General features: G+C 35.4%; 2 protein-coding genes across 3 annotated transcripts in view; both read right to left on the bottom strand.

Moving 5' to 3' along the window:
- Positions 1-2,054: 2,054 nt before the first annotated feature.
- LOC147274778 (putative inactive poly [ADP-ribose] polymerase SRO5) lies at positions 2,055-5,561 on the bottom strand. Its single transcript, XM_086257398.1, has 5 exons — positions 4,296-5,561; positions 3,800-4,041; positions 3,562-3,698; positions 3,372-3,467; positions 2,055-2,522 (listed from the first exon to the last, which is right to left on the bottom strand). Exons 1-5 carry the CDS (start codon positions 4,880-4,882, stop codon positions 2,376-2,378), a joined length of 1,209 nt encoding a protein of 402 aa, XP_086113524.1. The 5' UTR covers positions 4,883-5,561; the 3' UTR covers positions 2,055-2,375.
- A 2,748-nt stretch (positions 5,562-8,309) lies between these two features.
- The window catches only part of ATM (Serine/Threonine-kinase ATM-like protein), a 35,900-nt gene continuing 29,286 nt past the window's right edge, over positions 8,310-14,923 (bottom strand). The window contains exons 62-79 of one of the 2 annotated variants that reach the window (XM_086255852.1): positions 14,621-14,701; positions 14,370-14,459; positions 14,233-14,295; positions 13,816-13,956; positions 13,662-13,718; positions 13,384-13,443; positions 13,111-13,205; positions 12,897-13,005; positions 12,221-12,310; positions 11,645-11,724; positions 11,475-11,553; positions 10,819-10,865; positions 10,632-10,731; positions 9,898-10,029; positions 9,676-9,810; positions 9,525-9,590; positions 9,119-9,280; positions 8,310-8,823 (exon numbers count right to left, since the gene is read on the bottom strand). In XM_086255852.1, coding sequence (XP_086111978.1) covers positions 8,746-8,823; positions 9,119-9,280; positions 9,525-9,590; positions 9,676-9,810; positions 9,898-10,029; positions 10,632-10,731; positions 10,819-10,865; positions 11,475-11,553; positions 11,645-11,724; positions 12,221-12,310; positions 12,897-13,005; positions 13,111-13,205; positions 13,384-13,443; positions 13,662-13,718; positions 13,816-13,956; positions 14,233-14,295; positions 14,370-14,459; positions 14,621-14,701 — 1,665 coding nt within the window. In that variant the 3' untranslated portion in view covers positions 8,310-8,745. The remainder of the gene's footprint in view (positions 8,824-9,118; positions 9,281-9,524; positions 9,591-9,675; positions 9,811-9,897; positions 10,030-10,631; positions 10,732-10,818; positions 10,866-11,474; positions 11,554-11,644; positions 11,725-12,220; positions 12,311-12,896; positions 13,006-13,110; positions 13,206-13,383; positions 13,444-13,661; positions 13,719-13,815; positions 13,957-14,232; positions 14,296-14,369; positions 14,460-14,620; positions 14,702-14,923) is intronic. The other variant, XM_086255853.1, reaches the window with a different exon arrangement.

Below are 14,923 nucleotides of genomic sequence, written 5' to 3'. Positions count from 1 at the left end.
GATGGTACCTACTAACACCTCATGCCACTGCTTCATCAATATATTGAGTGGACTACAAGATTATCAAATATATTCTCCTAATGATGTGGCCTAGCTAACATGGGTAGACAATATTTGGGGTGAGATCTCATCATTTTTTTTATAAAAGAAAATAACTAGATTTGGAAAACAAGCATGCATGGCCGGATATGATCATATATAGAGAAATATATCTTTTTGTTTATTAATATTCATTAACTCTGAATTTGTGGAAGCAATGGCACTTTATTTAGGTTTGTCCAATTGTGACAAGTTAATTTGGCATGAATACAACATTTTGTAAGAATTTAATTCATGCATATATGATATATATATACGGGTCATCAAATGCATTCCTTGCTCATTAGTTTTTGCCTTACATTAGTTGTATATGTTTTTTTTTATCCGTGATGAGATGCAATTGCAAATAATGTAAAAGCTACCACGTTTAGGAAATAAATAGCATTATTCATTTATCATGATTCTTTTTGGTTTTATAAGGTTAAAATTGTCAAGCATATACAAAATATATATAACTGCATAATAAATTAATTATCAGCCTTGGGAAGCAAGTAAAGTACATGGATCGATCTTAATATGGAATCATGAATAGCTAGCATGAGAGTAAGCTTGCTCTTAATTGCTCTTGCTGGTATACCATGCTTCATAATGATTTAGCCCTAGGGTTTGGCTAGAGTTTCTGGTTTGGTTGGGTCAAAATCATTGAGCACATAATTCCAATCAAATCATTCCTTCTAATCCCAATATAACATATATGACTATTTGTATTAATGTGTGAACCTCCAAAGCATGCTTGTTATCTAATTCTATTGTTAATATTATATATACATATATATAAAAGACTTAACATGAAAGACATATGACATTGTGACTTAATGGTTAAATGGAGCAACAATTCCTAGCTCTTTCCTACAAAAATAGAAAAATGAAGAAAAAATGTTAAAACCAATTGATCACATTTGACATTTGTGCCTACTTCTCAAGCTGTGTGAAAATTACATTACCTAGCTTGTTGTAATCAGTATGAAGAATAATAGAATTCTGGACAAGTCATTGAAATGACAATTGCATCTAACTAGTAATGTACTCGTAGTAAAGTTCTTGAGAAATAAAACATATACAACTTGTTTTTTTTCTATATTTTATGCTTAATTACTTGGAGTAGATCAGCAGGACCCACAGTTACTACCAAAACCAGTTGTCGTTTCCCAATAATTTTATGAATTATGGACCGACCATCCATTGAAATGTCTCACAAGTCACAACTTCTTTAGCAAAGCAAAAAGAAAAATTTGATTTTCATGAGGAATACATCCTCTGGAAGGCTTGTCACATTTAGTATCATTTTCGAACCTATTTTAACTTTCACATTTTCCTCTTGTCCTTTAGCAACTGTAAGAGGTTTGTTTTTTTTTTGCCTTGATTAAAAAAATAGATATTTTGGTGACGATATGACTTATAAGAATATTGACGCCACTAAGACTCAGGCCCAACTTCGATCAATTTTGGGCTTTTGTTGGGTTTCTGTTAGATTTATGACCAAGAAAGCCCAGAACCGCGTAATTATGCTTGGAAGTTGGAACCACCAATGATCCATTGTGGACTTGTGGTTTTTATAACTAGCCTTTTCACTTGGAGTGCTTCTATTACCATTCTCGACTTTCTCACTCTATCCTCAATTTCACATGTTTTTTCTTTTTTTCAGCCCCATTAAAAAAAAAAAACCAAGAATAACCATAAATCCTAACTAGTTCATGACAACAGAACTTAAAAGAACTAGCTAGGCTCAGAAAGTCGGGCTTAGCCTGCCCATGTGAATTGTGAACCATGCCTGTTAGAGGAACTCATCCACCAAGTCTTGGACATCCCAAAATCCAAATGGTTTGGAATCATTCGATTCGAAGAATGTGATTGAACAACTGACCAAGTAGCGGGCATATATGCCCCCTTTCTTTGGTCTCTCAACAGTCGAGTCATTTTTTACTTATTTCATTCAAGGGTCAAGTCATTGGGGGCATCATTTCTCCATCAATGTGATAAAAAAAAAGCAAAGAAAGAGGAAAAAGATACAAGGGAATACATCCTCAACCATCAATGGTGGAGACACCATTTCAACCAGTACAACAACCATGTGATTCTTAGAAAAAAAAAAAAAAAAGGTCAGGTAAAGCACTATTGACTTTAAGTAGATCCTAAAACTCCAGCAAATCCCAGAAAACCCCTTCAGGGCATCTCTGCTGGATCCCTCACTTGTAGTTAGAATATGTCAAATTGATCCACCTTTAATATCCTTAGTATCCCCCTCCTACAACGACTTGCAACTGTGCACTCTTCACTCATCCCAGCAAAATTAGTTCATCTACACCGCCTGCACTATTTTTGTATTCCATCCCATTCCTGGCTCCATTTTGAGCTGCACTATTTTTGTATTCCATCCCAGTCCTGCCTCCATTTTGAGCAACCTTCCTAAGAGGTTTGCATTGCTGCATACAAAACCTACAATCAGATTATTCTAGACAAATTGTGCATACGTGGGAAGTAGGAGAACAGAAGAAAAAGAATCAAAATTGAAAAGGGTACCACCAGAGAACACTTAAAAGACAATATAACTCATGGAATCTTTGTAAGCAAGCACAAGCTCAAAGAATATGTGCAATTGTGGGGCAATTCCAATTGAGTAACAAGAAGGAATTCCCCTTTTCTGTCAAATTAGGCGTGATTGGACGACTGCTACATGCACAAAAGCATAACTAAGCTGAGAATGAATAAAGGAGAGAACAGGAAAAAATCAACATGACTAAGAAACGTTTGTCTTACAACTCATTATTCCCTGGATAGATTCAAGTTTTTATTCGACTTGAGGAACCTCCTATATGGGCCACAATAGCAACACGTCGTCTACCATAGCAGATTTTTGTGGTAACAAAACCTACTTCTAGAAAGACTGCCTCAAATAAGTTCTCTGCCTTGGTAAGAAAGTACCCACCAATGATTGGCTAGGCTCGTTACTTTGAGCAATAACCAGGTAGACACAATCATGCAAAATAAATATAATTACTACATTAGATTAACAAATTACACCAATCAATATATCTATGAGGCAATGAACAATAAACAAATAGAATATACCTGCAACATAATCTCAGGTTGACAGACACAAGGCTTCAGCATGGACATAGTAAAGAAAATAAATTGCAATAGTGCTAAGCTTGAAGCAATTTTATAGCATTTGTTTTGTATATTATTCAATGCTTAACAAGGATACAGGACAAGCTGAAAATAAAATTTCAATTCCACACTCAGAAAAGTGAAAGAAGACATCAAATTCATACCTTAGCTCTGAAAGATTTGATGATTGCAACCAACAATTTGTCTCCTGCTATTCGTCTCACTTTTTGTATTAGTTCATTCCGAGAGATCATCTTCTCCTGAAAAAAGAAAAGGATTCAGAAAAATGAGGACATCATTCAATTGTATTAAAAAAGGAGTACTCGCTACAAATGCAATGCAGTAAGTACTTACTTTGTGATCTCTATGGTACTTGCTGATCAAAGCAATGGTAGGTGGTGGTAAGAACTTTGAGAGTACACCAATTAGAGTTGGAAATGACACCCAAGGTGAAGTTGGTTTTTTAATTGGTTCTTGAATCTTTGAGAAACCTACACCATGAAACAAACGGTTAGAACATCCTCATCTAGTAGATTTCAAACACTGTCAAAACAAATCCATCATAAAGACAAAAGGCAAGAAAGTTGCATACCTTTCAAGCAAGCAGGAGCCCTGAAGCTAATGACATACTCCGGCAAGATATGAGAGTTCATGTGGGTACTCCATACTATATACTTCTTGGGAGCAAAAAGATTGTCCACACCCGAATCAAACTCCTGGGAACTCGGATGATACTGTTGAGAACCAGGATGCACAACCTCTGACTTCCCCAATATAACACGGCAAAGCAAAAGATGTCGCAGACCGTCTTCATCAACATTTGAGTTTTCCACACTACAGAACACAACAAATTTGTCAACCAAATGTTGACATTCCTAGTTCAATTAGACCAAGAAATCATAACCAAGAAATTCAACTTTCACACACTAAAATACAAATAAGCAGTTGTTAGAATAAAAAACTAACTCATCAAGAAAGTCTAAAATGAACCACACACAATGTGTACATGTCAATGACACAAGAATTAGTCAACAAACACGTTTGTCAATTCAATTCTAAATTGAATTAAAGACAAAACAATCACTTACCATTCAATAGGAGAATCATCAGGAGCAAGATAGACGCCACAGCCATACAGCCCATTGCTCTCAGGCTTCTCACAGTGACCAAAACCATGGCAAACAATGTTAGAAATCTCATTCTTAGAAGATGGTGAGCACCAAGCATACTTCACATTGGGGCTACCACCACACTTCTCCTCCACAGCCTTCAAGTAAACTTGAAACGCACGCAGCCTTGCCTGTCCCATAACACTAGAATAAGAGTTTCTATGAATGGCCATAACCGTAGCATGCCTTCCAAGCAAACCCAAACTCGAAATAAACCTTTGCTTGATGAGGTCGTGCACTCTCTCCCCTTCAACAAGTTTGACCAACCCATCATTGAACATTTGGGATTGCTCAGAACTCTCACCGGAGATGACACTTTCGCAATCGGAGATCAACGAGTCTTGATCTTGGGAGGTCTCTGAGGCCATGTCGCTGGTGCTTGAATCCGCAAACTGATCACCGAGTTCATCTTTTGGTGAATTGTTCGAAGGCAAGGTTGGAAAACCAAGTGGGTTCCCATCAGAGAAAACAGAGGATAACCGACGTTGTTCACCGCCAAACTCCATTGCAACCGAACCCAGAAAAAAAAAAAAATAACAACACTAAAACAAAACGATCACAGAAATTACAATCTGAAATCAAAGAAAGTGGTCTAAAACGCTGAAGATATACATGTATAAGCTTTTCCTTGCAAGTCAAGCAAACGAAGAACGAATTTTTTCTGATCAAAGCAAAAAATTAAACAAAAAGTTGATTCAGACCCACAAAAGTGTTGAGCACGAAAATTGTTTCAAAACCAAGATTCAAACAAACAGAAAACGAAAGAAGAAGTATATGAAAAACTGAGGAAGAGTCGGCAAATTCAGAGAACGCCCCAAGAAGGCGAACCAACTAACTAACTAACGACCATATACATTTCTGATCAATCTTTAAGAGGCTGGTAAAAGTTTCTACAAGAAATTCAGATCAAGAAGAAGTTAAAACACTGATTGTGAAAAAAACAGAAAACCCAAATAGAAATTGGGGAAGAAACTTGTACGATTTGAAATGGGTATTAGGGTATAGTATTGGGTATTGTGTTGTGTGTGTGTATTTAAATGAGAAAAGGTTTTACTTGGAGAAGAGGGATGACATCACAAAGAAGGTTGAAGAAGAAGAAGAAAACAGTTAACAGATAATGAAAACGAGCGGAACCGCCTTTCTTTTGTTTAGGAAAATGGCGGTGCTGCGCTAATTGTTTTTGGGTGGGTGCCCCTCGTTTTAAAATCCCTGCTCTCGGGCCCAGAGATGGGCTTCATAGGCGGTTCCCAAACCCAGACCAAACCAAACCCACTGTATTTTTAAGTTGTGCAATTACCATAATACCCTTACAAACATCCTTTCACTTAAAAAAAAAAAAAACTCTTGCTGGCATGGGGACTTGGGTCATTTTAAAAAGACCTGCTCAGTGCTCAGATTGGTCGGTGGAGAGATTGTATGGGGAGGATATTCTATTCAAACATTTGTTGATTGAAGTTTAAGATTTTTTCTTTTGGACTAAAGCAATGAATCTTTAGATATTTTTTGGACAAAGTTTATTTTTAGTCTCTCTAATTTGAGTTAAATTTTATTTAGTCTCAGTAGTTTAAGTTGTTATAATTTTGATTACGTGCAATTCAAGGACAAGTTAGTATTTTCGTTAATCAAATCGTTAAATTCGTTGTGTTTTTAATTATGTATCTTACAAATTATTTTGATTTTGATCATGTACTTTACATATCGTTAATGATTGAATGATTAATTTAAAAAATTAATAGACAAAAATCTTAATATATTCTTAAATTACAACAATTTATAAATTACAGAATTAAAATTAGAAGAATTGACACTAAATAAAAATAAAACCTAATTCAAACTACTGAAACTAAAAGTAAACTTTGGCCATATATTTTTCTCTTAAACGTAATGAATGTCTTGAGCAGTTTAAGAGCTTTGATTAGGGGTACTGAGGAATTCATGTCATAGTGCCTAGTGGCATGCCTCTGTTTAAAGAGCCTTGATTATGTGTCCCACTGTGATTGAGCAGTTTGGTTTTTTTATCACTTTTAACTTAGTTGAGCTCATCGATTCATCTGGTGATGTTCTTGATCAAAATTTCTACATGTATTCCTATTCTTTTGTCCAATTTGATGCCAGATGAACATATGTCTGGAGATAAACATTGGATCAACTATAAAGTGGTATGCTATATTTTATATTAACTTTCAGTTGGCCATGATCAAGGAAAAAACGTAAAAGCTGATGACTTAATGGATTGAAGATATCCAAAGTTATTTCTTGGAAAAAATAAAAATATGCACATGAAATCACAGTTCGAGAGCATAAAGAGAGAGAAAAAAAAAATTAAATACACAAAGCATTTTTTTTGGCCATGAAAATACACAAAGCATGAAGTGTGATTTGTGAGACCAACCGTAATGAAACTGCTGAACCCACGTGCCAAGGACTGAAGCTCGTCCACTGATTAAATTAAAGAGTAGTATCGGCCTAAAGAGGTATTTACTATTTTTGGTGAAATGGAAGGCCAAAGGCCCAAACACAGCAGACTACTACTCACAAAACGAGTGTGGGAGAGGCCAATACAATCCTCAAACATAAAAAATTAAATATAAGCAGAATAATAACAATGAAAAAAGGATAGGGTCAAATTCTCATATTCCTAACAGGCCCAAAAAAAAAAAAATTCCCATATGCATAGTGCCTCGAGCTTATTGGTATACGGAAGATGCTATTCTTCCATTTTACTTCCGGACCACCAAAATACTATCATGTAGAATTTGTACTCATCAATTATGACTTATGAGCATATTTGTAAAGAATTTCAAAAGGAAACAATTATGAGCATATTTATTCCTTTTGAAATCCTAGGCGTTTGACAGCCAAATTTCTTGTAGTTTATAAAGAACAAGGGATAAAAGAAAGTAGGCAGAAGCTAGTAATATCATAAACAAAGAAGAAAAAAACAAAAAAAATCCCATAAAATATATACTAGTAGAGAACCTTTGGCCCTAAGTAGGTCGACACAAGCTGGACCCTTTTCCTTCTTATTCTGCCTTGGAGGGAAAGATTGTGTATCTTTCACTTATTATTATTATTTATTTATTTATTTATACAAAGAAAGGTATAATAGGAAAACCGTGTGTTATGAAACTATAATGAGCAACTAATTTGCTGCCTGATTTTCTGAGTGATACACGCTTTGACAAACAAGGAAATCAGATAAATTCAATTAATATATCATTTGCAGTAAATAGGCATTTCTTGGTCCCCACGTTTGAGGGTAGAGGTTGATAACGTGCAATTTTGACCTCCACACATTGCGACAACACAACGAGCTAGGTCATGTTTGCATTACCAGAAGTAGCTTGTTAGTATCACAAATTTTGACCACGCAGCATATGCTTCCTTGCAGAAACGAAACAGTTACTTGCAACTTTATGACAGGGGCTTGTTCATGGGCCGAACAATTTTCCAACACACCAGAATTTGAGATGCTACGCCATCAATTTGGCAAGATCTCCGAATGATCTGGATTCCGGTGCCAATCTTTGAAGAGAACCTAGAGCTTTATTCTTACAACTTGAAAATGCTAGTTAGCTTAGGACAATCAATACCCAGAGCAGAAATACCATTCTGAAATCTATGGATCACAAACAGGTCCTCTAGAAGTTACCAGTTTGCAACGTCGGTCAATATGCTAAGAGTTTCCATGGCTGATGAACATCGGGCAGCTAGCTAGCTAGCTAGCTGCTAACAAGGACATTCATTAATTGTCACTCTAGAAAAGATTGCAATAAAATAGCAGGTGTCCAATTTTCTTGACAAAGGATTTAACAAAAGAAAGGCATTATGGAATCAAATGATGAAAAGCTATAGAATAATCTTAGAGCTTTATATCCATAATATGTCAGACTCAAATCACTTCCAACTTTCTTGGTGGATTGGAAAATTTTTATTAAATTGGATTTGTAGTCTCTACCCATGTTTAACTCATATGGAACTCTTGTCTAGATGAGATGGGAAGGCACAGATGGAATAAAGCCTCCACTGTCTCTGTATCATTTACAAAGAACAAGGCCATATATACTAACGCAAAACAGGAGCCAATGGTCAATTTAATACATAGAATGAACATGAACTGATGAAAAATTGCAAATTACATTCTGGTTGTAGGATGGGAAATCAACATGTATTTTGGGGCCAAAAAACAGCCAGTCTCTATTTGCAGCCTAATCCCTTAAATAGGGCACTATACATGGACCAACTACACCTGATACCGAGACTCGGATTATACATGAAAGACTATAAATGCTCACAAAATTTGATAAAAATAAAAGCCGCCTGTACAAGATGATTGGATTCTGTAAGGACAAAGATGATGAAAGGTCCATCACAACCAGGCTCCCCATCCAGGAAACATGTGACAAAGACGCTCAGGATCAATAGCATCTTGTATAAGTTGTTGAACCTGCACATGAAAGTCAGATTTGTCTTAAATCTTGTATATCTGAAGCTAAGTGGTATTAATGATCTCCATATCTTGCTTGACTAGCACATCATTTTCTAACTACTGATCTTCCTCGAAGCACCTTTTGGTTTCTGACCTAGGATATCACCCCATTGGAATAAACCACAAGGGGTGTCTCTCAATTGACAGGGGACCTATGCCCGAGAAGGCAAAGGTCCTCAGCATGACTCTCCCCAAGAGCTTGGGGCTAGTTCCGTTATAGTTCCCATATCTATTCACCTAGTATGAGAATTACCTGTCCATGTATGCTTCGCATTTCTCCTTCTTCATATCCATCTAGTTTTTGTCTGACACGCATCAATGCACGTGCAGCGTCCTTGTTACCTTCATATTCATCTTGCAAGCCTTCCAAGCTCACCTCCAAGTCATAATCCGTTTCCTTATCAAGAAAACAAATCTATGTAGCGTAAGAAAAAATGTATGCCGGAGTAGTTTGAACAGCTGCTACAACAAATTTTAAGTTGCCAGTAATGTTATAATATTAATATGTAAGAATATTCATACTTTTTAACTGAACAAGATAATTTTGTAAATTCCCCAATTTACCCCATCCCCTTACCATTTCTTGGAAGACAAGAATGGACTCAGATAGCAATTCATACACTGAATATAGAGAGAAAAGGTAATTAAGTTTCCATTACCTTTTGACGCTGCAAGGCTTTCAGAGGTGATAAAGCCCACTTATAAAGTGGATCATGGATAAAAACCTGCATAGAAACCCCACCTGATATCAAGAGGAGAGAAGTTGCGAGTTTTATTTTTTAATTAAAGAAATTGAGTCAAGTAACATACTTCAATGATGGTCAGTAGTGCTTCTTTATTAGTCCTCATAACAGAGAGAGTTTCCTCGCAGCATCTTCTGAAAACCCCTTCCACTCCAGTGACACCCATGCCATCAATGATGTCCCTTGTAAGTCTGAATGGAACCTGCAAACATTTGTTAAGATCAGAGCACCGAACCATACCATAGTCACTAACCCAGGCAAGCAAGCTTAGCAATTGAAAAGTACAAACCCGTTCTGGTGTCTTAAGCATCAAGCCTTGTTCAAAGGCAACACCAAGATCTATATGAACAACTTCTGCAGTGGTTTGATCAATTAAGATATTCATAGAATGTCGATCTCCAAGTCCAACTATATAACCAACCTGAAAATGGAGCACATTTGTCAGTATTATCAGCAAGTAGATAATAGTGCAGTCATCCTTGAAATTAAGCAGAATTCATTCTGAAGAGATTGTTTCTTAGTGAAAAAGACTGGAAACTATTATTTGGATTTGAACTACATTGTCCTTTCGTCATAAAGAAAAAAAGCTCTGATGGAGGGGCCTTGGTGCATTGTATGTGTATTATGTACGAAGTGATTTTTTTTTTTTTTTTTTGGATTGGTATTATGTACAAAGTAATTGTTAAGTTCTATGAGTAGAAATTCTCTAACAACTTCTGTTTCAGAAACATAAATTGGAATGATTAGCAAGCAAATACGACAAAAAAATCAGGTAAATGCCACCAGCTGCTTCTACCTGTTTGCAATACATTTACCAGGCATATTCAATTACAATACAATTATGTAACAGAGTATGAACTACAATAACTTCCAAGCAGTATTAAGTATTAACTCAATATTCAATTGAATATATTAAGGAAGAAAACTGCCCTGGAAGAAGAAGATTTCAAGTTGTAAGTTGTAACTATGATTTTTCCTTATATTTAGGAGACCATGTCCAATGTATGACTATAAATCACTGACCATTGAACTAGCGGCAACACTTCGTGTGTATGCAAGTCTCTTTTCAAACCAGTCAGCTGGTTGCAAGAATCTTTCCAAGAAAAAATGATGCATGACAGGCCTGCATGAGGTGTGTCGGTTGAATTAGGAGGCTAACTGGTTAAATATTTGAAAAACTAGGTACCCTCCGCCCAGAGAAATAATATACCTGAACTTCCCACAAACTTCTTGGAATGCCTTGCGCTTGTCCTTTCCCTGTCAAAGATCAAAGCACTTAAATATCAGTTTGTTTTAAAGATGAACCTATGCTTTCGGATGAAAATAAATAACATTATAAATTCTAATCTGCTTTGCCCTCTTAATGTGTGATGCATCAACTCAATATAAAATTGTGATCACTAGAAATACAATATTTTATTAGAAGTAATGCCTGTGGGAGGAGGAGCACTCAAAAACATTGCTATAAATTATTTCTCCAAGAGGGGACTAAGACAGCTACCATGCTATTTTGTATTAAGTATAATATTGAAGCTAAAATTAAACCTTAGCATTAGAATTACAATTTGTAAGTGAAGGATCTAATGATTGAGACTGGTTAATCCAGGAAACAATGAGAACATGAACCAGGATATTAAGAGCACCATATGTGCACACGTTTGAGAGACCATGGATAAAATTTGGTATTCAGACATATATGTCGGTCCTCAAAAAAAATTGTGAAAAGAAAAGGTATTCCGAAAAAATTCTTAAAAAATTCTTTAGGTTTCAGAGAGAGTGAATATGAGTGCATCCTCATTGATGCCTATTCAATTAACCTGTTTCCTTTAATGGCAATAAAGACTTAAAATTGTTACAAATACTTGCATTTGCCATGTGTTCTCGGCATTTAAGAAATGACCAGTCCCCTATTCCATAGCGACCATGTGCACCTCCATTTCTCATGCTGAAAATCGGAAGAAAAAAGAAAGTATGAGACAATCAAACTGTTCAATTATTAAAAAACACAGGTGACTTTAAAAGATGGTGCCTGTTACCTTCCTATAAGATATTCACCAAGAGGAAGAGTGCCATTAACCCATTCAAGAACACCAGCACTTGGAGTAAATGGAACTACCTATCTCATCAAAAAAATTACAATATTTCAATGGGTGAACGAATTGAATGCTAAAGATCAATATTAGTTGAAAAAAAAAAGTCTTTTAACAAAGTCATGTAATCCGGTCGGAATCAATGTGCAATTTTTTCTCCCACAAGTTTTCATTTATTACAATATCCACAAAATGCAGAATGAAATTATTTAAGTCCCATCCATAGCAGATTTGAATTCCATCCACTTTTGGGATACAAAACCCTGTACCTTAACAGCATGAATACTTTAAAGAGACATGATACAGACCTGATAACATGCATGGAATATTTCCCAAAAGAAATTTTGAAACTGTAAAAAAGGTTTCAAAATTGAGAAAGAATCAAGGGAACAAATTCCCCATTGCACTAGAACCACCATCCAAAAAGAAAAATGTCAAATTCTTCCTTTTCACCATATTAAATTTCAATCTTCTGCTAATAATTATGTGATTTAATAATTTTTTATATATTGAAGAAGATACCTTGTATGTGCGTACTCCTAATCTTCTTTTCCATGTATCCCGGTGGTTCTGTAGAAAGGTGTTGACTAAACCAAAAAATTGTTCCATTACCTGTAAATTTATAAGAAATTTGTACATTAAAAGAAAACATAAGAGAAACATTTGTTCCCAAAATACAACAGGCTATTCTAACATTTATTTTAGAAAAAAGAAAAAAAAAGTGCGAGACTCCAGGGAAGAAAAGGAATGCCCTCAAAGTAGAAGTAAGGTAAAGAGTAATATTACAGATTTTTAGTAATGTTCAATAATTACACAGCACCAATCCGACAGAAGACTGGCATGTAATTGAATTGCAAAATTTGCGAAAGTACAAAATTAAGAATTATGACAGATTTCATGGAAGAAGAGTGGGGGAAGGAGAGCAATTTAATTTTCTGTAACTGTTTTAGAGGCTGATATCCACAATATGCATGTTAAACACACTGTTTAAGAGTAGGAGTGGACATTCGGGAATGGCCAGGTATAAATTCTGAAACTTCCATGCATTTATCAGAAAACTTGGAAGTTTATACATTGTCCTGAAATCCTACAGTTAGATGCCAAGACAGAAAATATACGCACAAACACATGCATTTGCGCCTCCTTGCGCACACACACAAACCCGCCTCGTATACAAACACCGAGTTTAAAATCTTACAGCATCTTGTCTTAGATCATCGTTTCCAGATTTTGCCAGCTGTCTGTATCTATGACCATCAGAACCTAGGCATTCAACCACTTTTGGAGCATTTATGCCATTCATTACCCTGTATATACACCAGTATACGTCAGAAGGTAGCATCTCTTATGGTCAGAAGATTACAACAAATAAATAAATTGACATGGCATTGCCTGATATTGCAAAGACATACATGACTGAATCTGCTAATCCTTTGAAGTATGGGAAAGAGCCTTCATGATATTGACAACTAGGGTCAACGGGAAAGTTAGCTGTCACAACAGGCACCTGAGGTTTCATCAAAACCAAGTAAGATGCTAAATCCCCCTATCAGTCTATGCAAATGGGAATTTTCAAGTACTTAAACAAGAATAATCTTCACATCCCAAAATACCATGACTTTCTCATCATATGAAGTATAATACCACCCAAAATATTAAATCAAGTACAATAATGCTGCACTTACAAGTTCCAGCTCTCGAAGATTACGTAATTCTCTTGGTAGCAATACCTTTCTATTGGTATCCTGTTGACACAATCTAGTTAGGTAGTGGTTGACAAAACTGTGCTACAGGTTTTTCTTCATTGTACAAATGCAACAAAGTTACTGGAATAAAATTTTATCATCTTGATAAATTTTTTATTCTTATGTAAAAAAAAAAAAAAATCTTATCATCTTAATGACTAGGATCAATAATGAAAACTAGGAATCGAAAAGAACAACTTCATATCCATTTGACTAACCTCTCTCTTTGTTTCTAGTTCGGCAAGTTTGATATAGATCTCCACCATTTGTTTCATCTAATACAAGAATGCATATATATAAGCATTCTTAGTTCATATAGATATAACAATAAATTACAAAAATCATTTAATCAGGAAAAATAGTGGGCAATACTTGATTTATAATAGCTCCATGATATGAAGTTAACTCTTGCAAAAGATTCTCTGCCGCAAGCTTTTTATCCATATCTACCACAAATGAATTCCTACTGCGCTGCTTGTCCTTGATACGGTCACCATTTGCCAGTGCTAGAAGCTAGTGCAAGAACAGATGGGAATGTAAAATATTAAAAATTAGTCAAAACATAAAACAGGTGCAGAAGACCACATTCAAAAAGAGTACCATTTAGACAAGCATGGTACACATGGTACAATATTGGCAATCAGAAGTAAGGTTTGTGTTTTCCATTTTAGTTATTAGTACAATTCATACTGAGTTATGAAACCCTTGTATGCAGAATTGCAGATTACTCAAGAACAAACATGCATGGAATTTCAAGCCAGTTGAGACAATAAAATAAAAGTTGAATACCTGAAAGATAGTATGGTATGGATGGTCAATACACATTTTCTTCACAAGAGAAATCAAAGCAAACTGCACGTCCAACAACAATAATTAAAATAAACCCCAACTTCTGAAAAAGCTAAGAATAGGAGCTCAATGTGAACCTGGAAATTATGAGGTCCCTGGTTATCCTTTAAGCTGCCCATTCTTGAAGCAATTTGGTACACTAAAGGGATGAATTTGTAAGACTGAACCTGTACACAAATTTGATTAGAATCAAGCACCAGTGAACAAAACTCTTATATGGCATTTTGAGGCAATATGGATACATATTACATTTTACAGAAAAGTTAAGGAATTTGGTTCCAATATTTCAAATATTAATTTAGTAATATTGTTCTTGTTCACCATGTACCTCAGCAATTGTGGCAAGCATGCTATCTATGACATTTTTTCTAGAAGAGAGAGAGAACCACAAGGAAACTAGCCGAAAAACCTGAAAGCACATAGGTTAGTTTCTCAATGGGATTACACAGATTCTCCAACAATAAAACCTACCAATAGAGGAAAAAATTTTATTTGTGTAAATAAATTTCACTCAATCCATGGAGGCAAACATTTTATACTATACTCAAATCAAAGACAAAATAACCTCATGGGAAAAGTAATCAACATTAAGGGTCACAAGATATCATGTGACATAATCAGGAGGCTTTTA

Source organism: Dryas octopetala, chromosome 9 (assembly GCF_963921425.1).
Source record: "Dryas octopetala chromosome 9, drDryOcto1.1, whole genome shotgun sequence".
NCBI lineage: Eukaryota > Viridiplantae > Streptophyta > Magnoliopsida > Rosales > Rosaceae > Dryas > Dryas octopetala.
This window is presented reverse-complemented; position numbering and strand designations above follow the sequence as displayed.